Source organism: Ostrinia furnacalis, unplaced genomic scaffold, assembly GCF_004193835.3.
Source record: "Ostrinia furnacalis isolate ACB-3 unplaced genomic scaffold, ASM419383v2 OfSCF7464, whole genome shotgun sequence".
Taxonomy (NCBI): domain Eukaryota; kingdom Metazoa; phylum Arthropoda; class Insecta; order Lepidoptera; family Crambidae; genus Ostrinia; species Ostrinia furnacalis.
This window is the reverse complement of record NW_021137703.1, coordinates 67,296-94,633: the sequence shown is the minus strand read 5'-3', so window position 1 is coordinate 94,633 and position 27,338 is coordinate 67,296. Positions and strand designations below refer to the sequence as shown.

The following is a 27,338-nucleotide window of genomic DNA, read 5'->3' as shown; positions in this document are numbered from 1 at the left end:
AGATTTTAAAACCTAGGATTATGAATTGATTTTTTATTTTAATAATTCTCTGACTAGTTTTTGCCATACTGCATCAAACAGACTTGATGAGAGTAAAGTGGCATCACCGAAACAAAATAACAGTTCTCTGACATAATTAGAGATCTCACGTACAAAATTATTGTTTTTGCAGATGCGTTAGCCGATAGTTTTGGTCTGGTGAAGAGTAGCAACTTTAGCAAGCCCAAAATTGTCACACAAGGTACAGCAGTAACAATCAGTGCGGCGGCCGCGGTGGTCTGTTTGTCGCTTGCTTCTAAACATCGCGGTTCATACGGAGAAGTGTAGCTTGCACCTTATCATACATTACATTATTGCACTTATAACTGGGGTGGGTAAATGTGACGGTAGTTCAATCTCCCGAAAATATCGCCTTTATTTAGTTTTGATTAGACTCTAATAAATTAAAGATAGTTTTTGCCTTTATGACTTTTCTGGTTCCATTGACAAATATCGCCACGATGATTTTATCGGGAGATTGTCTGCCGATGGTATGGCAGAGAGATGACGCAGTTTATGTGCCAAGTTTCTTAGGGCGTCTGCAATTATGGCGACTAGGCTGTTAGCTTAACGCACAGTACGATGTGCACTCATATGCCAAAGCCAGTGATAGTCCAGGAGTCAGCTCTAAAAAATATGCACTTGTGACCTACTATGAATTACGCATTCACTCTGCCGGGTACACCCATCAAAAATAAGCTCATCCTTTAGTTAACCCACTTAAAATCACAATTATTAGAGGTTATTTTTATTTATTTCATTTTTATTTGCTTTTTTTGATGTAACATAACATTTCACTCACATAAAATATGTAACTGCCACAATATTAGTGTTTTACAATAAGAGAGTATAATGCCACTTTATACAGAAGCAGACGACAAGCAGACTTCATTTATGGCGCATAAATCGATAATATTGGAAAATAACCGCTTGATAATGCAATATGGACCCAACGCTTCATATTATTTGCACGCCATTGCAGAAGTTGTTGCTCTCGACAGACAATGTACTTTTTACCCAACTGCGCCAGAAGGAGGGTTATTATATTGTGTTCTCAGTTACAAGACGTCGCTTTGTGTGTTTGTGTTAGGTTAGATTAGCAAAAAGTAGAGAAACAGCACAATCGCCTATGTATTAGAGGAATTTTAATACGCATCTTTAAACATAAACCTAGCAGCACACGATAGATGCTAGATGATGTTAAACATAAAGTTCTACTTTAGCTTTTGCTTCGTTGATTGATATTTAGATATTTATCGATTTAATTAATCGATTAGTCATCTACATTGATGATATGATCACACTAAAACGACATAATTTTCCTGTGATGTGACTAACTCAACCGCGGGTAATCGTCTGCCATTTTGTAAGATTTTGTCATCTCGGCCATTGCTACAATAACCATCATTCACCTCATACTACTTATGGTTGGGCCATACTTGAGCGGTGTTACGTAGCGCGGCATAAAACGTCAAAATATTCCAATAAATCTCGAGAATGAAATTCGATTCACCAGTGGCCACAGGCTGGCTGCAGCGTCGAATGAGCAATCGAATCGAATAATATAATTCTACCCCCATGTTGTTTACCAAGCACTGTCATACACTATACTGACTGAGACTATTCTGTAAACTTGCCGGCGTGTCCAACGTGCCACGACCCCAAAGTCAAACGAGATTGAATACTAATTCACTGGATTCAATGACAAGTTTGAAACCGTCTTTCTAATTAAATTAATTTAATAGTATGCAGCACAGCGCCGCTCAAACGCGTTCCTCTTTCTCAGACCGTTATCCAAAAGCTAACTGACTCTTATTTTGTCCATTCAGAATCGATCAAAGACATCGAGATAGAGGAGCATCTTGCTCAAGTGACCGAGTCAGACGACTCGGAGACCGAGGAGAAGCTCGAGCAATACTTCCTGGACGCCGTCGCCGTCAAGAAGGAGACCAGGAGCAAACTGGCCATTGACAATATCACCAGGTATAATAATAAATAAATAAATATCTTTGGACAATCTCACACAGCGCCATCTAGCCCCAAAGTAAGCAATAATAATAATATCACCAGGTATGTGCTTTGTACTGTGTTATGAACGTTAGATGTTGTGAATCATGGAGATATGGCGCAATATGTGTTTTTAGAAAATAACTGTCCAAGGATTTAAAGATTTTAAGAATATTTGCACCCACAAGGACTGTCCAAGGATTTAAAGTTTTTAAGAATCTTTCCACCCACAAGGTAGACCGATGACCTTATAAAGGTAGCAGGAAGGCGCGCTGGGTGTATGCTGCTGTAGATCCAATACCAACTGTCCCACCCGTGACATTGACAGGAGGACGACCGGATCGCTGGTTCCGATTTTTACCATGTTGGAAACTAAAGTTGAACGATGGAGGCGCCCCCCTGTCAATGAGTTTGGTGGGACAGTTCAGTGTAGGTCATCTATACCAACCGGACGATACAAAAGTCATTGAGGGAGGTCTATGTTCAGCAGTAAACGTCATGTGGTTGAAATGATGATAATTATTTAAAACTTAGTATACAGGGTGTTAGGTAAATGGGTATATGAGCCGACACTAGCCCATGTTAACATGGTCATATAAATGGTATGGTGAAGTCAGAAAATTGATATCTTCATTTTAATTATTTTAATTTTCATACAAATCGGATTATATAAAATTTATTTTGTATACCCATTTACCTAACACCCTGTATACACCATCTCATAAGTAACAGTCTAATTCTGAATGTGGAGTCCTAAACATATTTCGACACCATGAACTTGCGACCGAGAAGTCATAGAAAGACTAACGCCCGTATTCACAAACATTACTATGAGGTCTCACAGTTCGCATGGACGCACAGGGTCACACACGAACCAACCACAGAGCTCTATTCAACGCTGTGTGTTCGAGTTGCTGCTTCACTTAAGCAAGCAAGTTTGTCTCGAAGCGCTGGTAGGGCCCAAAAGATAAGGAGACTTGTAAAGTGCCCCATAAGGGCTACCTTTTCTTTTTTTTATTATTTTCTATTGACGTTCATAAGTGCCACTTGTGGTTTAAACTGAATAAATATTTTTGATTTTGATTTGATTGAAGCATCGTTTGTGAATACGGGTGTAAACTTTGTTGTTTGCTTTCAGCGTGGTATCAGAATGCGGCGACGCTCGCCTAGAGAGCGGCGCAGGAGGCGCGGGCATCGCCGCCGAGGCACTAGCGAGGCGCGCCCTACTAAATACCGGCGGGGCGCTCGCCGCCGCTTTACGCGCGCCGACGCCGCCGCCGCCGCCGCCGCCCGCGCCGCCGCAGCCTACGTCGCCAAGCTCGCGACCGCATCCGCCGCTCACGCACACGCTGTATGACGTGTTCAGGCATCTGGCGCTGGAGTTCCACTATCAGGTGGGATTATCACTAGTTGCTCAGTCATAAAACTCATATTATTCTTGCAAGTAGACTTTTAAAAAGCACTTTTACACGTCCCAGTACTAACTCCACCACTGCTTCGGGACAATGAATGAGCTAGTGCTGAGAAGAAGCGTACAAGATGACGACAAGCGTATACAGATACAGTACTATCCGTTCGCTTTAAGTTTGCCGCTGGCGATATGACTTCACTCGAAGGGTAGCGTCGTATTTAAATAAAATATTGTTTATTTATTATTATTGATAAAAATTGTGTATTTGCGTAAAATAAAACACATTAATTGCGTTTAATCGCGGTTGGGGGAGGGGACCCGCATTTCACGGTCCGGAAACTTAGCGCGAACGGGTAGTACACAAGGAAAGGTGTTGATCGCCGCAACTCTTGCTGCGCGACCTATACACAACAGAACACAAAAGTTTCTCAGATTTCTACCCCGCCATTTCAATTCTATAAAATGTCAATTCCGGTTTTTTATGTAAATGCTTTTGACATTGCTATCGCAGACTTGATAACACTCGCTTCTTCTGATGACGTCACTAATTCGCTCCTGCCTCCAGATGGACTGCACGTTCATGGAGAACATGATAGCCCTCGGCTAACGCTGAACGGACGTTCGTTGACGAACGTTGACTTTGACACTGCGATCGCAGTCATTGATAATAGGGTATTTTACTCCATGTAAGAAAAAATATAAAAATGCATGTCTTTAATAGATTTCATAAAAACTAAACGGGAAACGTTGATATTTTTTACATAAAAGTGCAAATAGAATTTTTAAATTCACTTTTAAAAACGCATCTTTTTAATCTGTTCTTCAAATGTCTAAAACGCCATCCGCCATGACGGATCCGCAGTGACGTCACTACGTTAGTAAACAAGTAGATTTTGGCTAGATTTATGTGTAAAATATTGAATTTGTTTGTGATAATGGCGAAAAATGGCGTCATGGAGGACGATTTTGTGAAAGCAAAAAGTTAAAGTAAAGTTAAAGAAACTAACGGAGTGACGTCACGAGCCGAGTCAGCATGGCGGCTAGCGTTTCCGCGCTAAAAGTCAAAATCATATTTACACTCAAGTTTTAAGTCATTTATAGGCTTTTAAAAATTAAAATTAAAATTCCACTGGTTCATTATAACCTTACGATTGATTTACAACATATTTCAAAAAAAGGTGTAAGACCCTATTTGTTTTTCTGATTGTCACTAATTCGCTCCTATCCACAGATGGACTGCACGTTTATGGAGAACGTGATCGCCCTCTGGCTGACGTTAAACGGGTCGGCGTTACCTTTGACACTGTGTACACTTACACCGACTTTGATAACGCGTCATTTCTCATTACGTCACTAATTCAATGTGTTAAATCCTAATGCTATAGGTTCCCAAACTTATTTGAGACGCGCCCCCTTTCAAACATCCAAAAAATTTCGTGCCCCCCCCTCGCCTCCCCTGAGGGGCGCGCCCCCCCCACTTTGGGAACCAATGCTTTTATAGCGTCTGTCTTAGAGGAGCGCGCTAATGACTGCGACACAGTCTTCGACTGCTGCAGTCATTAACGCTTTAATATTTGTCTATGTAAATGGCAATGCCAGATTTTGTATGGAAGGTGGCGTCTTTTTTTTTTCGCGCGGCCATCGACCAAACTTTGTTTTTTGATTACAAAATAGTGTAATAAACCAAACTTACTATGACATGTATATCTCTAAACTCAGTCTGAACTGAGTTACGAGCGTTAGAAGTTTGATGATTTACATACTAGATTTGCTTTTTGCGCTCAAGTTTTATAAGAAACTAGCTTTCCGCCCGCGGCTTCGCCCGTGTGGAATTTTGTCTGTCACAGAAAAACTTTATCGCGCGCGTCCCTGTTTCAAAAACCGGGATAAAAACTATCCTATGTTCTTTCCCGGGACTCAAACTATCTCTATGCCAAATTTCATCAAAATCGGTTGCGAGGTTTAAGCGGGAAAGCGTAACAGACAGACAGACAGACAGACAGACAGACAGACAGACAGACAGACAGACAGAGTTACTTTCGCATTTATAATATTAGTTGGGATTGCAATAAAATATTCCGCTATTTTTTTGTTGCGCTGATTCTACTCCACACTGATGTCTGGGGCCTTTAATGGATGGTATTGTTTGTTTACACATACAATGTCACTATTTTGTTGCAATTTCACACAAAACTTGCGCGTCTACAAACATCTAGTATGTAAATCATCAAACTTCTAACGCTCGTAACTCAGTTCAGACTGAGTTTAGAGGTATACATGTCATAGTAAGTTTGGTTTATTACACTATTTTGTAATCAAAAAAACAAAGTTTGGTCGATTGCCGCGCGAAAAAAAAAGACGCCAATTTCCGGCATTGTCTTTTGTAATTGGCTACAATTTTTTTTTATTATTTTACTAATCCACAGATGGACTGCACGTTCATGGAGAACGTGATAGCTCTCTGGTTAACGCTGAACGGGTCGGCGTGGGGCGGCGCGTGGTCGCTGGCCACGCTGGCCGTGCCCGCCGACATGCCGCGCGTGCGCTTCGCCCCAGACACCGTCAACGCGCTGCTGCAGTCGCTGTGCACGTGAGTACACTTGTAGCTCAAGGCTCAAGCTCAAGGTTTGCACGCTGACTCTCAACGGGTCGGCGTGGGGCGGCGCGTGGTCGCTGGCCACGCTGGCCGTGCCCGCCGACATCGTCAACGCGCTGCTGCAGTCGCTGTGCACGTGAGGTACACACTTGTAAAGTCTAGTCCGGGAGCACGTAGAATCTTGTCCAACCGCCCTCTGCAAACAAGAGGCTATTGAGTGGTGGAAGTCTACATCGGGACAAAAACACTCAAAAGCACTCATTCAGGGATATAGCAACAAAGTAATTAAGGAACTGCTAAAGTTCAAAAGATACAAAGCCTGTGCAGTGACTAGAATACTAACCGGCCACTGCAAACTAAACAAACACAAATCAAACATGAACATGACCGAGGAAACTCTGTGCAGATTCTGCCATACAGAAGAAGAAACGGCCATGCATGTTCTTTGCTCATGCGGCCCGCTTATGAGCAAAAGAAGTATCCATCTCGGGCGACACATCATGCACCCGGATGAGATAGCAGATGTCACGCTCCAAAGAATCTGGAAATTTATAGACTCAACGGGACTAAGCAGCTGAACTCTAAAGACAAGGGCTGCCACAATAGATCAAACCTGGTCGAGCTGGCGCAAATGAAGGCCCAAAACCAATAATAATAAATAATGACCCCAAGCTACCCATCCTTATCGCTCACGCGTAATTATGTTGCTGTCGCGCTCGCACACTCACTGCGGCCGCCCGTCGCACAGTCGCGACAGCAATATAATTAGGGTAGGTTGGGGTCATTGGACAAGATTCTACGTGCTCCCGGACCAGACTATAGCTTAAGGCTCAAGCTCAAGGTTTCCACCAATGTGGAGCGTAGCAGAGCAGGGAAGTGTGTTGAATTAATCAATCAGATTTCATTATTTCCACTTCTCGTCTTCGCTCCGTACAGCTCCACTCAACGTCGCTGTCAAATTCTATAGAAAAAATTGACGATCCGACACTTCTCCGCTCCGCTCCGTTTTGGTGGAAATCGGGCCTAAAACTTGCACAGGTACACGCCTAATAATACATGCCCGCATGTGAAAACTCGTCGCACGCGTCTGCGCCGCACTGCGCTGCGCCCGCGTAAGTTTAAGCCCTAAGCTCAAGCCCCACACCAATTTAAAAAAAAAAATTACAAACCATAGAACATCAAATTACACAGATTGTCTCAAAATTGATTGAATGCCTGGCTTCGCATTGCGAAGTTTGCTGGTATGTTTTATCTCCGTTGTATAATTTAGCACCAAAATGTGTTATGTATATGGATCCTTCTAGGAAGACTAATGTTGATTTTTGTTTTCAGATTGGAAAACGTATCGCTGAGGTGTTGGGTGTTATCCATGCAAACCCTCGCCTGGATCACCAATTTGCCTTTGCAGGTTTGTAAAACTAACAATAATTTTTCAGCTTTCGTAACCTTCAAAATCCTCTTTCTGTAACTAACATTTTGTCATTATTTGCAGATGGAAGGCAGCACTCAGACGATGGGTCGAGTGATACTTGAATGCGAGCACTTCGTGCCGGCTGTGGTGAAGTTCATTACCATGAATGTTGCTACAGATGGTGCTGTAATCTCATCAGAACCTTATCTCGTAAGTTTGATACTTATACATTGCATAAATACGTTATGTAGTGACTTTTTGATGAGAAAATGAGCGTCATATTTAAAAAAAAATGACGTTAGTACGTAATTAGTTACGGTTTTGAAACCCATAATAGAGGTTGAGCACAATGGTTTTTATTATAATTTGTATGCTCTCCTCGTCATCCGCTTTGCAACGGAGGGAAGTCGAACCTTAACTTCGAACTCCTCCTATGTTCTTCTGATTAATTTCATTGTAGGTCCAATGTCAGTTTAACTTTCCCCCGGGGCAAACTTGACCTTCATTGGTTGGGTTTTTATTGGCGGTCAAGCTGTAGATCCTGGGTACACAGGAGTTGCAGCGGTGGGAAAGAGAGGTGGGAATAGTCCCGTAATATCAGAGTAAATACAAATGAGTAGGTCATCTTCATAGAAACGCCCGAGCGCGGTTTGTATGTGAGCGCGCCAATACGTATGCCGCGTGCACGCACACACTGATAATAATGCTCTTTCATTATATTGTTTCCATACCTCAATCTTTGCTGGTCTTGAGTCCAGCGAAGTTATTGGTGTGCTACGATGGAGCATGAGTTGTGAGATTGTCACTATCGTTTGAGTCCAGGAAAGTTATTGGTGTGACACGAAGAACACGAATCATGCGATTGATCATTATTGTGTCGGTTAGGGCGGAGCCACAATCGGCGCGGGCGCGGGCGCCGCGTCCGCCCTGCACGCGCTGCTGTCGCGCGTGGTGTGCGCGCGCGGCGCGGCGGGCGCGCTGGCGTCGCTGCGGATGGTGGCGAGCGTGTGGCGGCGCGGCGGCGAGCCCGGCCAGGCCTACGACCTGCAGGCCACGCTGCTGCGCCTGGCGCTGTCCATCCTGCAGCTGCTCAGCGGCCGCCACACGCAGCACGCGGTCGCGCTGCTCGACACCGTCGGTGAGTGGCTGACGCTGTGACTGGCTTAGAGACTAAATTGTATATTAGATCTCGTTCACCAATTTTTTTAAGGATAGCTAAATAGTTTTTCTGTTTGGCAATGTTTTCCAATACTTTTTATTTAGGTATACGTAGTATATTATAGTATTGTAGTACGTAGTATGTAATAGCCCTGGTGCAAAGGCTCACTAAATTTTTTCAATTGTTTTTACCTGTGGGAACCTATTTAAGTGGTTTACTCGTTGCCTATCTCATGTCATTATTATACACTGTAAAACCCTAGTTTTCCTAAATAAATAAATAAATACCTAAATATAAATAAATCATTCCAAGACAACATTTCTGAAATAACATAACATTACTACCCTGTCGTTATGACTGTGCACCTGGCAGCCGTGACGTCACATTGACGCTCCGGTGCGGACGGGGCAAACGCGGGGAGGGAGAGTCGCATTTCAGCGAGGTGTGCGTTTAGATTGCTCTGTAACAGTGACTTCACCAGCCTGCATATACAAAATTTGTGAGATAATTATGTTTTGACATCTCTTAATGATACAACGCACGTCAATCGATTGGCGCTGTGCTGAGCTTTTTGGCGCAGCACAAAGCGTCATAACATTCTTGTAGCATCGAGGAACGATGTATAGTATCTACATAAGTGACGTGCAGCGCAGTGCCATGTAAGGGAGAAGCCACACGGTGCGGTGCGGTCGTCGCCGCTGCGGCGTCCTGCTTATAAAACTCAATGATATGCCAGACGGTGCGTCCCGGCGCCGCACCGCAAGCACACCCCGCACTTCGATTGAGCGAGGCGGCGCCGCACCGTAACGTGTGGCTTCTCCCTTACGTGCCGCTTAAAATTCGTTCCTTAACTATAGTCTATCCAATATAGCTTGATTAGAATGACAGCTGTCAAACGAATGTGACTAGTGCTGGGTATGTTTCGTACGGTTCACATAGATGTATCGATAAGTTTTCGAAAAAATGATATAAAAAAATGCACCCAATTTTTCTTCATATCTTCATTCATAAAAATGACAATTATAATTTAAATTTAAAGACAGTAAAATATAAAATTCATGTCAAGGGTGTACAACCTAAGTCGTAGTCATTATCATCAGTGTTCTTCAGTGGTTTTTTCCTCTCGCTAAGGGCGGTGGGCATCTCTTCTAGAGCAACGGTGTTATGAATACCCAAAAAATTACCGGTGATTGATTTCCGATGTTTTATTATTTAAGAATGAAATGTTTTTTGGTTTTTAATAGTGAACATTTAGAAAAACGTATAACTTGACTTAAATATGTTAAAAAAATAGTTTTAATTTAATATGATATGTCGATATTATTATGTCCCAACACTAACATTTTTGTAACTCGAGATAACCTTGTAGAGACGTCGTTAATACTCTAGCTTGATTTTTATAATTTCGAATTACTACTTATTGGTGTAATTTAACGCTGCATTTACACGAAATTAACATTTTTATTGGAAGCACTGTCGTCGAAAATATTGTTTGTAGGTCAGACGTGAATTATTTCTTGTCCGCCAATATTTAGCTCTCATTGATCGCTACTACAAAGTTATGTCGTTACTTTTGATGACAGCTGTCATTTTAATCAAGCTATATTGGATATACTATAAGAATTATTGATTACCTACATGGCCAACATACCTCTCAGCATCTTTGGGAAGCGAAAAAAAAGATGAATCCGGTAGATTACTTTTCGAATTTAAACACCCGAACGCCACACAATATTTCTTTCTCTTTATGTCCATTTTTACTTCGATCATAGAATTATAATCATACTACAACGCACGCCAGCGTCCTGACGAGCGCGCGCGTGACACTCGACTGATATAATACCCGCCGGCGGGGCGCTTCGCTGTAGGTAATTATCGGATGTACCGCGCGGAGTGAGCCAGGCCTGCCCCGAACTTTGATTGAGCGAGGCGGCGCCGCACCGTAACGTGTGGCTTCTCCCTTACGTGCCGCTTAAAATTCGTTCCTTCACTAACAGCACTTTATTCCCCAGCTCACATGTCAGCCGGCTGGGTGCGCGAGAGCAACAGCTCGCGCGGCGAGGCCGGGTCGGAGGCGCGGCTGTCCGGGCTGCTGGCCGACGTGCTGGGCGGCGGCGGCCGGCGCGCCCCGCTGCGACGCGCCGTGCTGGCCCAGCTGCTGCACTACTGCCGCAAGCTGCTGGCCGTGCCCTACCCGCCGCCCGCGCCGGTAATCCCTAGATGGAAAAATAGTCCTAGAAACCCCTAAGCCATTTTAAAAGACCTCTATCTAACGATACCCTACTCGATGGGGTAGAAGACGAAAAAAAATTCATCCCCACTTTACACGTAGGGGGTAGGGTAGGGTATTTTTTTTTTAATTTTATTTTACCGTTTTGTCGGCGTAATTAATATACATACCTCTACAAAATTACAGTTCTCTAGTGCCAATAGTTTCCAAGCAAAACCTCGGACAGACAGACAGACACATCGAAACTATAGACAAAGAACCCTTTTCTTTGTCAGGACTACGGAACCCTAAAATACCACTTTCTAACTGTGAAACCACGCAAAAGTTCCTCTAACAACTTTTTTTCCAATTCCAGTCTGGATCAAGTCCGAACATGTCTACCGGTGAACAGTCACAAACGGACGAGAGCAAGGCGCAGCATTCACAGCACGCCGCTACTAATGTGGAAGACGAACGCAAGCAGCAAGCTGCGAGAACACCTTGCCACGCTGACACAGGTAAATACACCCTAATGTTATGTGCACAAGGTTGATTGTTGAAATGCGCGGGCGCAGCACACATAGGATGCTGCCCCCAACGACAATCAACCCTATTTATTAATCTTTAAGGTCGATTTTTATCAAGGAAAGAAAATTAATCTGTACCTTTAATCTATCTTTTTTGTCCACAGTACTACAACACCCACTCATTATGGAGAGATTCTACAGAACGCTGTCCATGTGCGACGGCATGAGTAACCTATTTTTGAACTCGGGTAAATAATTAATATGTACTTTATCTTATTAACTGAATAACATTGACTATCAATCAAGTGTTTGAAATATGTTCCTAATTTATTGCCTTTTATATTCAGGAATGAACTCAGAGACGGCTGGCGACTACGCGTCTCTGAAGGAGGAGGTGTTCTGGCTTGTAGCCACCATCCCTAGCGTGGCTGCCAACCCTGTGCTTATGGTTTCTAGCATTATGGACTTCATCAGTAAGTAACCATTGTTTTGCGTCGTCATTACCTACGTAATAAGGGTTAGTTTATTTTTGCAACTAGGCTTTTGAAACGCTTTCATCTGATATGAACTTGAGATTTCGATATACTATTTTTTTTCCCAGAACCACTCGGTTACTAAATTGAGAATTAGATGCCGATTGAGCTTAGTTCTTTACCCCCCTTACAATGAATGTTTTATAATGACACTAGCGGCCGCCCGCGACTTCGTACGCGTGTTTTACCCCCTTTTCCCGAATTTTCTTTGCTATAAACCTCACGGAGCCCGAGACCTTTCCAACGAATGCAAATCCGTGGAAATCGGTTCGTGCGTTCTGGAGTTATAGCGTCAGGGAGGAAAACCCGACTTATTTTTATATAGTAGATTTCCATACTAAACGTTAGAGTATAAGTTTTATTAGGAAGGGGGTAAGTCTTTATGTATTCTTGTAGATGTGAACCCACTAGTTATTCGCCACTTTCTGCGGGATAAACTCGGCCTTCACTGGTTGGGTTTTTATTGACGGTCAAGCTGTAGATCCTGGCTACACAGAAGTTGCAACTTGGGAATAGTCCCGCTAGTTATGCGTCTTGGTGTTAAACTCTCCTATCTTTTGTTCAGGGAAAGAAGAGGTCGTCCACCTATCTCAAGCCATGCAGCAGCTCATTATCCGGCTGCTGGACAAGCCCGAAGCGCAGGCGGCTTTCATCGAGGCCGGCGGGCTGGAGCTGGCCGTCGAGAAGCTCACCGCCTGCCACCTGGTAAGCTACCGGGACAAACTTGACCTTTATTGGTTGGGTTTTTGTGGCGGTCAAGCTGTAGATCCTGGCTACACAGGAGTTGCAGTGGTGGGAAGGAGAGGTGGGAATAGTCCCGTTTTTTACCGGGGCACTTCAAACTTGACCTTCACTGGCTGGGTTTTTATTAATTGTCAAGCTGTAGGTCCTGGCTACACAGGAGTTGCAGCGGTGGAAAAGATGAGAGGTGGGCATCGTCCCGTTACCGGGTTACTTCGTTCGTTTATGTCAGCCAAATGACACCCACTGCTGGACAAATTCATCTCAAGGATTTCCACCACGGCTTGCATGATTATTACATTACTTTCTTCATCGAAGGTCAAGTAAGCATGAATTTTAAGGATGCTATTCCCGACCAGCGGTACTAAAGGTGCTATTCCGAAGTGGATTGAAGCTGCAATATTTTTTCAGATACATCTTGTATACTGGCGACTTTGGTTTGGACAAACGTTAGCATGAATACCCAGGCTTCTCCGACGGTAAACGAAACACAGCCACGTGATATTTAACGGAAATAAGACTTTATTTGAACTGTGAAGTAATTTTCAATTTCCAATCCATTTCTTTTGCAGTCAGGACCGAGCAACAGCCAGGGGCTAGTGTCCTCGCTGATGAACTACCTGAAGCTGCCGCCGCAGCTCATCAACCTGTCCACGCCCGCTACCAGCAGCAAGAAGAACCAGCCGCCCGTCATTGAGACCACTAACGGGCTCGTCAACATTGCACCGCTGTGTAAGTCAACTGTACTTGTGAATATTATTATATCGATGTTGTGGTTTTTAATGTGGTAATTAACGAGACAATGATGGTCTATTCATGATATTTTGTTTTATAATCTTATATAAGTTATCTCATTTGTTATGGTCACCATATCAACCAAACTTGTCCAAGTAATGATATTATCCTAAGGTTGACCATCTGTCCATATCAATCTTATTATTTGTGTTTCTTTTGAAATGCAGATTCTAAGTAACCAGATAAGTTCTACAATGTAAGATCGTTAGGCGTTGGTTACCTAAAATTATTCCTAATCATGTAAATAACACGTCCGTAGTTTAAGTTTGTTTAATGAGAAACTATTGATTGCTAGTTGACAATAAAATCTTCATGGTACACCTGTTCAGAGAGAGCAAGTAAAGGTAGAGTAAAAGTGCTTGCTCGCACGCAATCGTCGCAATCATCATCATCATCATTTCAGCCATAGGACGTCCACTGCTGAACATGGGCCTCCCCTAATGCTTTCAATGTTGATCGATTGGTAGCGGCCTGCATCCAGCGCTTCCCTGCTACCTTTGCGATGTCGTCGGTCCACCTTGTAGGTGGACGTCCCACGCTGCGTTTTCCGGTACGCGGCCTCCATTCCAGAACCTTGCTCCATTCCATAATCGTCGCAATATCAGTTCAAAAAAAGCATGTCGTCAAACATAGAAGTATAACGTAATGCTTGTTGCAGGTTCGGTGTCGTGCGGCAACCCGACCGCGCAGGCGGCGGACGTACTCCTAGAGGGAAGCGGCACGAGCAGCGGGCGCGGCACGTGCGCGGCGCGGCGAGTTCGCGCGGCCGCCTGGTCCTACCACTTCTTCAGCGCTGATGACACCTCGCTCGCGCTCACGCTCACGCTGCCCTACGCTGCTGCGCTGCATGAGCTGCAGTTGCAGCCGCATCTTACTAGTCTAGCCAGTGAGTCACAGCTTTATTACTACTGTATACTCCTTCAGCGCTGATGATACGTCTCTGGTGCTCACGCTCACCCGCATCTTACTAGTCTAGCCAGTAAGTATCAGTGACATTACTACTGTATCAGCCACTCCTTCAGCGCTGACGACACGTCGCTCGCGCTCACGCTCACGCTGCCCTACACTGCTGCGCTGCATGAGCTGCAGTTGCAGCCGCATCTTACTAGTCTAGCCAGTGAGTATCAGCAACATTACTACTGTATACTCCTTCAGCGCTGATGATACGTCTCTGGTGCTCACGCTCACCCGCATCTTACTAGTCTAGCCAGTGAGTCCCAGCAACATTATTACTGTGTCAGTCACTTCTTCAGCGCTGACGACACGTCGCTGGCGCTCACGCTCACGCTGCCCTACGCTGCGGCGCTGCACGAGCTGCAGCTGCAGTCGCATCTTACTAGTCTAGCCAGTGAGTTATACCAGGGTATTTCTCATCAAATTGCGAAGTTTGATTCCCGAGCCATTAGTGCCGAGTCACATGCATTAAATTACATAAGTCTTTTTTTTATTTGAATGTACGCTGTCTATACCACTATTGCATAAAAAGAAAACGTATTACCTCTAAAGAAAAAAAAGATATGGCTACTTTATTACCGTGAAAATCATTCTCNTTTAATTTACTGCGGGAAAAAGAAAGATTAAAATATTTAAAGGAAAAAGCGAAAGTTTAAGTAAAAACTTAAGACTAGTGAATACCCGAAATACTTGTCAAAACTTAAAGCATGCCAATATGCCATTTGTACATGTTGTTTTTTACTATAATATAATAATAAATCATTCCCTCACTCCGTTAATCATTCCCTCATTTATTAATTTTTTAAAACCTCATTTTTTATAGGTAATATAAAAAAATATATAAGACCAATACCCCTGGACAGATCTTTAAAAGTAACTTTTCTGATCTCTGCAAAAAATATCTAAGTTTATGTAAAAAAAAAAGAAATTTAAATAAAATCTCAAATTTCGAGATTTCATAAGAAATACCCACCAACATCATTATTATTGTGTCAGTCACTTCTTCAGCGCTGACGACACGTCGCTGGCGCTCACGCTCACGCTGCCCTACGCTGCTGCGTTACACGAGCTGCAGTTGCAGCCGCACCTTACTAGTCTAGCCAGTGAGTATCAGCAACATTACTACTGTATTGTACTTACTACAGTCACTTTTTTAGCGATGATACGTCTTTGGCGCTCATGCTCACGCTGCCCTACGCTGCTGCGTTACACGAGCTGCAGTTGCAGCCGCACCTTACTAGTCTAGCCAGTGAGTACCTGCGACATTACTACTGTACTGTACATACTATAGCCACTTCTTTAGCTCTGATGATAAGTCTCTGGCGCTCACGCTCACGCTACCATACGCTGCTGCACTACACGAGCTACAGTTGCAGCCGCATCTTACTAGTCTAGCCAGTGAGTCCCAGCAACATTACTACTGTATCAGCCACTTCTTCAGCGCTGACGACACGTCGCTGGCTCTCACGCTCACGCTGCCCTACGCTGCTGCGTTACACGAGCTGCAGTTGCAGCCGCACCTTACTACTCTAGCCAGTGAGTACCAGCTACCTTACTTTATTGTGTCAGCCACTTCTTCAGCGCTGACGACACGTCGCTGGCGCTCACGCTCACGCTGCCTTACGCTGCTGCGTTACACGAGCTGCAGTTGCAGCCGCACCTTACTAGTCTAGCCAGTGAGTATCAGCAACATTACTACTGTATACTCCTTCAGCGCTGATGATACGTCTCTGGTGCTCACGCTCACCCGCATCTTACTAGTCTAGCCAGTGAGTCCCAGCAACATTATTACTGTGTCAGTCACTTCTTCAGCGCTGACGACACGTCGCTGGCGCTCACGCTCACGCTGCCCTACGCTGCGGCGCTGCACGAGCTGCAGCTGCAGTCGCATCTTACTAGTCTAGCCAGTGAGTCCCAGAAGCGTTATCATTATTACATAGGCTATATTTCCAAACGTACGAGGCTGGAGTTCTGTGCGGTTAAGAAGCCGCTGCACACTTGGCGGACGATTATTGTAAGACGCCAACCAATCACAGAGCACAGGGGAGCTACCCTTTGAGGCTGTTGTTGACCGTGACCCGCATGTTTCTACAAGTTGCCCTCCTGTACAATGGGCGCCGCGAATAACCGTGCTTGCCGCGGGTGTAAACCGCGTCGTGAAATGTGTTACTGAATTTTACATACATACAATCTGCATTCTTTGGGAGCTATGGATCCGCAGCAGCGGTCCTTGCATTCTTAGCTTAGTAGCAGAAGCTAAAGTTTATTTTTTGTATGCAGCGTGCCCAGGCGCCGTGGGCATCGAAGCCGGCTGTGGCGACACGGTGGCGCCGCTGGGCCCGCCGCAGTGCACGGCCGGCATGACGTTCATCCGCCTGGCGCTGGCGCGGCCCGTGGTGTGCTCCACCGTCCAGCTGCGCCTCTACCGCCCGCGCGACTCGTCCAACATGGGCCTGCTGCAGCTGCGGCTGCTCGTGGCGCCCGCCTTCAGCCCGCACGCGCCGCCCGCGCCGCCGCCCGCGCCGTGAGTACCGCGTGACGTCAGCAGCGGCCGTGTGCCCGCCGTGCTGCGCCGCTACCGCCCGCGCGACTCGACTCGAGACAGGTTTTTTACTACCTACTGAACTACCGAGGCGTGAAGGATGACGACCGTAATACGATCACTCGTGAGGCCTTTGGAACATCGTCGAACTCCAGCCAGCATCATGCCCATAACTGATATTACCCAACGAACATTGACTGCGTTGTCCCATCATCATCATCATTATCATCATCTCAGCCATAGGACGTCCACTGCTTAACATAGGCCTCCCCCAACACTGACCATGTTGCCCGGTTGGTAGCGGCCTGCGTCCGCGTTGTCCCAATGCAATCCTATAAATTCTAACTAACAAAAACGCCCCGTTGTCCGACTAACCACTTTGTCGAACGAGCAGCGCCACCGTATTAATAGTTCCGGTTCCCGCAGGAACAACTGGGCGTGCGTGATATCCGGGCGCCGGCGTTATATCAACGCGATGTGTGGTCGCTTTAAGACCCGTGTTTCTCTATTTTAATTGACTCTAATTCTATCTAACAAAAACGCCCCGTTGTCCCACTAACAACTTTGTCGAACGAGCAGCGCCACCGTATTAATAGTACCAGTTCCCGCAGGAACAACTGGGCGTGCGTGATATCCGCGTGCACGCGCGCGCTCTTCGGCGCCATTAATGCGCTCTGTGGTCGCGTTAAGACCCGTGTTTCTCTATTTTAATTGACTGCATTGTCCCAATTGAATGCATTCGTAATTTGATTCTAACTAACAAAAACGCCTCCTTGTCCCACTAACAACTTTGTCGAACGAGCAGCGCCACCGTATTAATAGTACCGGTTCCCGCAGGAACAACTGGGCGTGCGTGATATTCGCGTGCACGCGCGCGCGCTCCGGCGCCATTAATGCGCTCTGTGGTCGCGTTAAGACCCGTGTTTCTCTATTTTAATTGACTGCGTTGTTTCAATGCAGTTCAAATTCTAACTAACAAAAACGCCCCATTATCCCACTAACAACTATGTCGAACGAGCAGCGCCACCGTATTAATAGTACCGGCTCCCGCAGGAACAACTGGGCGTGCGTGATATCCGCGTTAACGCGCGCGCGCTCCTGCGCCATTAACGCGCTGTGTGGTCGCGTTAAGACCCGTGTTTCTCTATTTTAACTGACTGTGTTGTTCAAATGCAGTCCCAATTCTTACTAACAAAAACGCCCCCTTGTCCCACTAACAACTTTGTCGAACGAGCAGCGCCACCGTATTGATAGTACCGGTTCCCGCAGGAACAACTGGGCGTGCGTGATATCCGGGCGCCGGCGCTATATCAACGCACTGTGTGGTCGCGTTAAGACCCGTGTTTCTCTATTTTAATTGACTGCGTTGTTAATGCAGTTCTAATTCTAACTAACAAAAACGCCCCGTTGTCCCACTAACAACTATGTCGAACGAGCAGCGCCACCGTATTGATAGTGCCGTGTCTCGCAGGAACAACTGGGCGTGCGTGATATCCGCGTGCACGCGCGCGCGCTCCAGCGCGATCTACGCGCTGTGTGGTCGCGTTAAGTGCTTGTTCACGTTGACTCGCGGGCGCGGTGGCGGGCGCGGTGACGAAATATCAAACATATGTAGTGATTCCAAGTGTTCACGCACGAAACGCAGGTGCGGTCTAACTAGCGGGCAAGCTAGCGACTGGTGCGCGCGGAGCGCTCGCGGTAATTTCAACGCGTGAAGATGTTTGTGTGTGTTCATGTCAAACTAGCGGCGGCGCGCGCGTTTCACTCGCGACGTCAGGTAAGTTCAACCAGTTTGAACTTGTCGCTAGAAACGATAGTACGTCACACTCGCGCGAACGCCTGGTGGTTAATGTGAACACGAGCTTGCAACGTTTCCCGCACCCGCGCCCGCGCGTACCTACGTGAACAAGCACTAAGACCCGTGTTTCTCTATTTTAATTGACTGCGTTGTTCCCATGCAGTCTTAATTTTAACTAACAAAAACGCCCCGTTGTCCCACTAACAACTATGTCGAACGAGCAGCGCCACCGTATTTATAGTAGCGCGTCCCGCAGGAACAACTGGGCGTGCGTGATATCCGCGTGCAAGCGCGCGCGCTCCGGCGCGATCAACGCGCGGTGTGGTCGCGTTAAGACCCGTGTTTCTCTATTTTAATTGACTGCGTTGTCCCAAAGCAGTCCTAATTCTAACTAACAAAAACGCCCCGTCGTCCCACTAACAACTTTGTCGAACGAGCAGCGCCACCGTATTAATAGTACCGGTTCCCGCAGGAACAACTGGGCGTGCGTGATATCCGCGTGCACGCGCGCGCGTTCCGGCGCGACGCGCTGGGGCGCGGCCGCGGGCGCCGGCGCGATCAACGCGCTGTGCGCGTGCGTGCTGGGCGGCGGGCCGCCGGCGCACCACGCGCACCACGCGCTGTTAGCCGCTGCCGTGCACGCGCCGTCGCCTGCGCATCGCGCGAGAGTGCTCACTGCGTTGTTGCAGACCGATTCTGCTGCTAGAGCTCACGGTAAGACCACTTGTACTCTTCTATATAAAGTTTATAATGTATACTTGTGTACTAACACTACAACTACACACATGTAATTTCAAATTGGCAATCTTTTTTTTTTATAACAAGGCAGGTATTTGACCACAATCGCACCTGATGTTAAGTGGGATGGGATTAGAGTGGTTTGGATCAATCTGAAAGCTCATTTGCAATCTTCCCCCACACTAGCGTCTTTTGAATGTCGCGTCGTCTCGCCAGCGCCTGCACAGCGTCAACGCTATGTTTTTTCGGATAAGTAACGAAACAGCAGAGTGAGGGGATTATAGATCCGGCGTTCGGCAGCCGCTCTGCGTCGGCGTCGCAGCAACACTAAACCAGCGCCCCCGCCGTGTCGACGTGTTGACGTCGCGCAGGTGGTGGCAAGATGAACTAGACTCGAAAGACACTAGTGAGACTAGTGTGAAGAGTACCTAAAACTAAGATAGTTTTAGGTACTCCTCACACTGTATAGACTGCTCCAGGCTTCCCGTGTATGGCAGCTCTAAAAGTGTCTTATTTGACCATCGTTCTATTCACCAGAGTTCCAAGTGTCCCCCAACATGCGCGGCTGCGGCGGCGCCATGAACGGCGTGTGCGAGCTAGTGCGGCAATTATGCGCGCGCTGCCCCGCCGGCGCCGCCCACGCCTACCTGCAGTGGCTGGCCGGCGCCGCCGAGCGCTGGCTGCGCGACCGCACGCCGCCCTCCGCCGCGCTCACGCACACGCTGGCCACGGTGAGCACACATGCACAGGGAGCACACATGTACAGGCAGCACACGACGCCTCGCAGCACGCTACCTGCAGTGGCTGGCCGGCGCCGCCGAGCGCTGGCTGCGCGACCGCACGCCGCCCTCCGCCGCGCTCACGCACACGCTGGCCACGGTGAGCACACATGCACAGGGAGCACACATGTACAGGGAGCACACGACGCCTCGCAGCACGCTACCTGCAGTGGCTGGCCGGCGCCGCCGAGCGCTGGCTACGCGGCGTGGCCACGGTGAGGACAATACCGAACATGATATAGGCAGAGAGAGCTCATGATGTGTTCCGACGGCGGTGTCGCTGAATCGTCTTAGGCCTCAGCCTCGAACTTAGCGGGCAGCGGGGCGCCGGCGGCGGCGGCGGCGCGGGAGCGGCAGGATCTTATGCGTAAAATCAAATAGACCGGTTCTCGAAAACAGCGGCGCGGCAGCGGGAAACAAGCGGGCAGCGGCGAGGGAGCGGGCAACGAGCGGGCAGCGCACTCCTTCTTTTGCCCACAATAAATCGAGCGTTAGGAATAAATTTGAATCGAAATAAAATTGTCGCTGTTGTTCAGACATTTCGTTTGCGAATAATAACAAATATCTCGACAACACAACCCCGAACACAACATTTCGCCGCTAAAGCGCCGCGCGAGCTGCCCGCTGGTTTCGAGAACGGGTCTGCGTTGCCCGCCCCGCTCCAGCGCCGCCGCCGCTCCCGCCCCGCTGCCCGCTAAGTTCGAGGCTGAGGCCTTAGCGCTCCTGCACGCGATGCCGCTGCCGCGCTGTCGCCGTGCCTACGCCGCGCTTTTATACTGTGGATCGTTCGTTCGTGTCAGCCAAATGACGTCCACTGCTGGACAAAGGCCTCCCCCAAGGTTTTCCACAATGAACGGTCGTATGCTGCTCGCATCCAAGTTCTTCCCGCGACCTTTACCAGATCGTCGGTCCACCTAGTAGGAAGCCTGCCCACGCTACGTCTACCAACCCGTGGTCGCCACTCGAGAACTTTCCTGCCCCAATGGCCATCGTCTCTACGAGCTATGTGCCCCGCCACCACCCTGTATACTAATAAACGTGTAGTGGACCGGTAAAATTATGCTTTGACGGCGCGGGAGTGGCGCGGTGACGTGCTTTACGCGGCGCGTATCTACAGTGTAGGGGTGCGGCGATGTCGTGTGCAAGAGCGCTTACATAGAAATATCTGTGGCGGGCGGTACGCCGACACGGCGAAATCTGTGGCAGCATCGTGTCCTTTGGCTCAGAGGCCATACAATACGTTGCGGCTCCGTCGCGGCGGCACCGATGTAGCACCGCTCAGTTGTTTATACGACATAGGGAAAGACGCCCTCTTGTTAATTTAGTTTAATAACGTACACATGTATAAAAATTGTACTTATTGACTACGAAAGTCCATATGTCAATCATAGACTACCTCATAGAGTCGTTTTTTTTTCGACATTATTTAATATTGTTTTCTTTTGTAGGTGTTGTGGACGTTAAAAGAAGAAAGATCTCTAGAAGACTTGGAGCAGCTCATCACAGATGACTTGTTCGAGTTAGTGTACACGTGGGTCAAGGATGTTCCCGAATCTAGTCTACTAAAGAAATCCCTTGATTCCAGTAAGTAACATGATATATTTTCACATGGCATTCGATAAATAAATAAAGGTTAAACTTATGTATCATTTTATCGTTTCAGTATTGTGCTCAATGTGCTACATTCGCCCGGAATTATTCAAGATGCTTTTGGAACAAATGGATATTCCAATGGATCAAGAAGAAAGGTATGTTTAAGATTTTGACCAATTTCTTAACCAAACAAAATCTAGACATCTAAAGTACGGCCAACTAGCAGCGATACAAAAGGTCGATTCGACTGTCGAACTGACAATCTATTCTGTCCCATCTTGTGTATTTGTCGTAATATCTCGTTTTGCCGCCAAAATATGTCAGAGTCAAACCCCTGCTATTCCAAATGACCATGACATTGGGTTTGTTTACATTTGGTATCGCTTCTAGTTGGCCGTACTTTAGTTAGGACGCCACGATAGGACGTTGCGTACTGCTAGCATGCTGCATTGTGTGTGTTTGACATATAACTATCCATATTCTACCAAAACAATTCACTAGCGCGCGCTACGTACAGCGTTCTATTTGACAAAGACTCAGTGCGCTTTCACATTTAGGCGACTTTAGCAGCGCGCACATTTCGTACTATAGACAGTGGATGTCTGCCTTTGCATTATAAAAACGACGCTGTCGCGCTTCTGACGCCCTAATGTGAAGGCGGTAATTCAAGAAAAATGTTGACTAACAAATGAATATTTTTTCAGCATGGAAGGCCTAACCGACGACACTAAAGTGCACGCCATGCCAACCGGCCGGCCGGAACCGGCGGAGTGCAACAGCAGCGTGGCTTGGAAGCTGCGCGGCTGGCAGCTGCAGACCGTGGCCGCCGCCGCCATGTCGCCCGCCGCCACGCCCGCGCTGCTGCACTCGCGGCTGCCCGCTTGCGCCGTGCGCGCCATCACAGGTGGGGGCCTTATAAACCAGGAGTTACAGCTGTTTTGTCTTGGACTGTACTGTTTGCGTTTGCCGCTTGCCCGAACTGAAGATCGGTGACGTTTCCAAACAGATCTTTCAACTGTTTTGTTGAAACTGTGATGCCTAAACGACAGTACACCGCGGTGTAGCTAGACGGTTCGACGAAGCCTCCAAAAATGCCCCAGTGCTAGCACAATCAATGTCTCATTATATTTGGGATTTTTAAAACTGATGCACTGGTAGTTTGATGTGTTTGCTATTAACGATTATTCCGTTCAGTGATAATGGCCAGCTACCCTTGTTATCATACTCATGTGTGTCAAAAGAGTGTTTTAATTGATTCTGGTTTTACAAAAATTTAATAAAAAATCTTTCTTTTTGCAGAATTCAGCGAAGCAAAACTAGAACTTATCAAAGAGCAAATGTCCTCACAAGACGACGTAACCATGCTTGAATGTGAGAAGGAATTGCCTCAACCCAATACTGGTAAGTTACTTTTTAAACACACGCTATGAGGAATATCTTATTTGCGCTCACCAGTTGACGCCGTGACAATGGCAACCTATAATAAGGCAACACTTAGATAAAGGCCTATTCAAACCTGAGCGATATTTGCTGCCACTGTGGGTAGAGGTACATACCGCGCGGGTTTCGCTCAGGTATTTAGTATCAAGTATCGCGGCTAGAGCGACCTGAGCGATATTCGCTGCCGCTGTGGGTAGAGGTACATGGCAGTCGGTAGCGAATACCGCTTAGGTGTATTATTACCGCATACCCACTGGGTTTTCTCTGCCGCAGATGGTAGCGAATACCGCTTAGGTCTGAATAGGCCTATAAGATGAAAAACGTTGTAAAATTGTTTTAGCTAATGGTTTTCCTATTGAATGAATAATAAACAAGTATTTATCAGCATTTGTACATCTTTTTAGAACTACCGTCAATGAAAAACGTATGCCAACTGGTGGAGTTTGCGCGGTCGCTGTGCGCCGAGCGGCGGCTGAAGGAGTGGCTGGGCACCACCGGCGCCTGCTTCTGGCAGCCGCTGCTCACGCTGCTGTGCTTCCCGCGACCGCCCGAGACGTGAGTAGTATATTATGCTAGTATATTCAAGTGATGGCTTAAAAAGTTGTCCTTAATTACATAACAACGTAGGTTTTCTGTGCCCTACCAATCACAAAATTTAAACCGCCTCTGTGGTCTAGTGGTAAGATCACCTGCTTCAGACGCAGAGGTCCCGGGTTCGATTCCCAGTGGGGGCAGATTTTTCTGTTCGGTTTGGTTGGTGGTAGGGCTTGTTCTAAGTCCGCCTGGCTAGCTACCACCATCTTACCTAAGTCTGTCGCCATAACAACAATGTTTACAGCATTGTTGTGTTCCGGCAGTTAGAGGTAAGATAGCCAGTTCCTCCGTGGTTGAGGATTCCGGGTGAAGCTCGCTTCCACCTTCGGCCTGATCGTCACTTACCATCAGGTGAGATACAGACCAAGAGCTTCCTCGTTGTGGATAAAAAAAAAAACAATTTACGCGTTTTCGTATATTTTTAGTTTGAACAATGGCAAAAAGCATTTATGAAATACACCCGCGTGAAATTTAGTGCTATACAAAAAACACAGATTTACATAAATTATAGCCTATATGTTAATCTGGGTTACAAATAATAATACTGTAAAGTTTCAACCAAATCCGTTCAGTAGTTTTTGCGTGAAAGAGTAACAAACGTCTACACAAACTTTCGTCTTTATAATATTAGTAGGATTACAAAAGATTACAATTTTATTCCTCATTACTCAATAATTGAAGTCCAAATGTATGCGACCGTTCTATCACATTGTTTTTTACTATTTCCGTGTAGCTTTCGTAACAATATTAATAACTGGTTGTATTAGCATTTGGTTATAACGTTTAGAAGACAGCTCAATGCGTTATGCACGTTATGTATGTTATGTGTTGAAGCCTAATTATAAAATAGAACATAGATAGATATATAGATAGAACATTTATATCATGCCTCACGATCGTACCATGTAGGTTGTAACCAAGGATGTTATGGATATCCGTAACCAAAACTTTCGGATATCCGAAATAAAAAAAATATCCGAAACCGTAACCGATTAAAAGTTTAGGATAGCTTCGTATGTGGGCAGTTTTAATTATTTTTTGTATAGCATTAGATGTAAAGGTATAGGTAATAGCCTGATTTACCTTTATAATGCCATCTAGTATCAATTTTTGTTTTTATTACTTTTTATTCGATGCGAAGTGTGCCGCTATGAATGAACCGTTTTGGACAACTATTGCAAATTGCATTCTAAAGCATAGATATCCGTAACCGTAACCGTAACCGAAACTTTCGGATATCCGAAACAAAAAAATATCCGTAACCGTAACCGAAACCGGCATAATATTATTCCTATATCCGTAACCGTATCCATAACCGAAATTACATATCCATAACATCCCTAGTTGTAACTCGTATCTCACGCTCGTGCGTTCCCATCAGCACGTGGCAGGAAGGCGCGCAGTACGCGGCGCTGGAGGAAGCCACGATCCGGCTGTTCGCTGAGCTCAACGTGTGCCACGCCGCCAACCAGAAGCTCTTCGCGCACACGCTGCACCGGATACTCGAGTCCATGCACTGCACTGGTATGTATGATGAGTTTTGGTACCTATTCATACTGTTACTCAGGAGGAAGAGGAGTCAAATCGTACGAGTTTTTTGACCATTTAGCATATGAGCGAGTCACTGTATACTAATACTCGTGCATCGATGTCGATGCGTGTGCATATGGGTCATAATAATTTACGTCACAACTCTAGTGTCAGACTACCATTACATGATTAAATTAGAACGTGGCATGGAATCTTTTTTCTGACTTTACGCATATAATGTAACACATCTGTGAATTAATCGAAAACTATTTTGTTATGACCATGTGTAGGTCCCTAATGACCATAAACGGAGTTCTACTCCAAACTACAAATCAGAGTAACAACATGTCAACTAACTGTACCCTCTTTTAGCTATATTGCTTCCTAATGATTTAAATGAGTTGCAGTTGAGTCATGGATTTGTGTGTCAGCTACTTTACAAAATGTCATCACATTTATATTTTAGGTCCAGAGGGTATCTCCGGGTTCACCCGATCTCTCATCCTCCGCCTGGTGTTATCCGGGTCGCGCATGCGCGTGGCGTTACGCTGGGGCGGCGCCTGGTGCGCGTGCGGCGCCTGCGGGTCCCCGCCGCACGCGCCGCCCGCGCCGCCCTCCGCCCCGCCCCGCCACCCCTCGCACCCGGCGGCGGCGCATCATGCTGTACTGACGCTGCCGCTGCATACTACTGTGCGGGCGCTGCTGGCTGAACATAGGCCTCCATGTGAGTGTGAATAGATAGGAATTACTCTGTGACAATAAATGCGACAGTGGCTCCCCGCCTCACGCGCCGCCCGCCCCGCCCTCCGCGCCGCCCCGCCACCCCTCGCACCCGGCGGCAACCCACCATGCTGTGCTGACGCTGCCGCTTCATACTACTGTGAGGGCGTTACTGGCTGAACACAGACTTCCACGTAAGTTATTACTCTGTAGCAATAAGTGCGCGTGCCGCACGCGCCGCCCTCCGCCCCGCCCAGGCACCCCTCGCACCCGGCGGCGGCGCATCATGCTGTGCTGACGCTGCCGCTGCATACTACTGTGAGGGCGCTACTGGCCGAACACAGACCGCCACGTGAGTGTGAATAAATAGTAATTACTCTGTGGCAATAAGAGCGCGTGCGACGCCGCGCCGTCCGCGCCGCCCTCCGCCCCGCCCCGCCACCCCTCGCACCCGACGGCGGCGCATCATGCCGTGCTGACGCTGCCGCTGCATACCACTGTGAGGGCGCTGCTGGCTGAACACAGACCTCCACGTAAGTTATTACTCTGTAACAATAAGTGCGCGTGCGGCGCCTGCGGCTCCCCGTCATACACGCCACTCGGACTCATGACCATATACCGCTCGCCCGGCGCCTGCCCACCACGCTGTGCTGACGCTGCCGCTGCACACCACTGTGCGGGCGCTGCTGACCGAACAACAGACCTCCATGTGAGTGTGAATAGATTGTTATTACTCTGTGACAATAAATGCGCGTGCGGCGCCTGCGGGTCCCCGCCGCACGCGCCGCCCTCCGCCCCGCCACCCCTCGCACCCGGCGGCGGCGCATCACGCTGTGTTGACGCTGCCGCTGAATACTACTGTGCGGGCGCTGCTGGCTGAACATAGGCCTCCATGTGAGTGAATAGATTGTTATTACTCTGTAACAATAAATGAGCGTGTTAAGCCCCGCCCCCTCCGCGCCGCCCAAGCACTCATCGCACCCGGCGGCGGCGCATCATGCTGTGCTGACGCTGCCGCTTCATACTACTGTGAGGGCGCTGCTGGCCGAACACAGACCTCCACGTGAGTGTGAATAGATAGTAATTACTCTGTAACAATAAATGAGCGTGCCACGCCGTGTCGCCTAGACACTCCTCGCACCCGGCGGCGGCGCATCACGCTGTGTTGACGCTGCCGCTGCATACTACTGTGCGGGCGCTGCTGGCTGAACATAGGCCTCCA

General features: G+C 47.2%; 1 protein-coding gene across 1 annotated transcript in view; it reads left to right on the top strand.

The window, feature by feature from the left end:
- The window catches only part of Bruce (BIR repeat containing ubiquitin-conjugating enzyme), an 88,924-nt gene that overhangs the window by 34,455 nt on the left and 27,131 nt on the right, over positions 1 to 27,338 (top strand). Inside the window, exons 22-45 of the mRNA XM_028320968.1 lie at positions 173 to 241; positions 1,869 to 2,022; positions 3,185 to 3,440; positions 5,884 to 6,047; positions 7,386 to 7,461; positions 7,546 to 7,674; positions 8,350 to 8,602; positions 10,636 to 10,832; positions 11,209 to 11,350; positions 11,524 to 11,607; positions 11,707 to 11,832; positions 12,458 to 12,597; positions 13,206 to 13,365; positions 14,087 to 14,314; positions 16,663 to 16,906; positions 19,195 to 19,436; positions 19,998 to 20,191; positions 21,688 to 21,823; positions 21,903 to 21,987; positions 22,537 to 22,736; positions 23,132 to 23,233; positions 23,677 to 23,827; positions 25,248 to 25,390; positions 25,863 to 26,120. Coding sequence (XP_028176769.1) covers positions 173 to 241; positions 1,869 to 2,022; positions 3,185 to 3,440; positions 5,884 to 6,047; positions 7,386 to 7,461; positions 7,546 to 7,674; positions 8,350 to 8,602; positions 10,636 to 10,832; positions 11,209 to 11,350; positions 11,524 to 11,607; positions 11,707 to 11,832; positions 12,458 to 12,597; positions 13,206 to 13,365; positions 14,087 to 14,314; positions 16,663 to 16,906; positions 19,195 to 19,436; positions 19,998 to 20,191; positions 21,688 to 21,823; positions 21,903 to 21,987; positions 22,537 to 22,736; positions 23,132 to 23,233; positions 23,677 to 23,827; positions 25,248 to 25,390; positions 25,863 to 26,120 — 3,933 coding nt within the window. The remainder of the gene's footprint in view (positions 1 to 172; positions 242 to 1,868; positions 2,023 to 3,184; positions 3,441 to 5,883; positions 6,048 to 7,385; positions 7,462 to 7,545; positions 7,675 to 8,349; positions 8,603 to 10,635; positions 10,833 to 11,208; positions 11,351 to 11,523; positions 11,608 to 11,706; positions 11,833 to 12,457; positions 12,598 to 13,205; positions 13,366 to 14,086; positions 14,315 to 16,662; positions 16,907 to 19,194; positions 19,437 to 19,997; positions 20,192 to 21,687; positions 21,824 to 21,902; positions 21,988 to 22,536; positions 22,737 to 23,131; positions 23,234 to 23,676; positions 23,828 to 25,247; positions 25,391 to 25,862; positions 26,121 to 27,338) is intronic.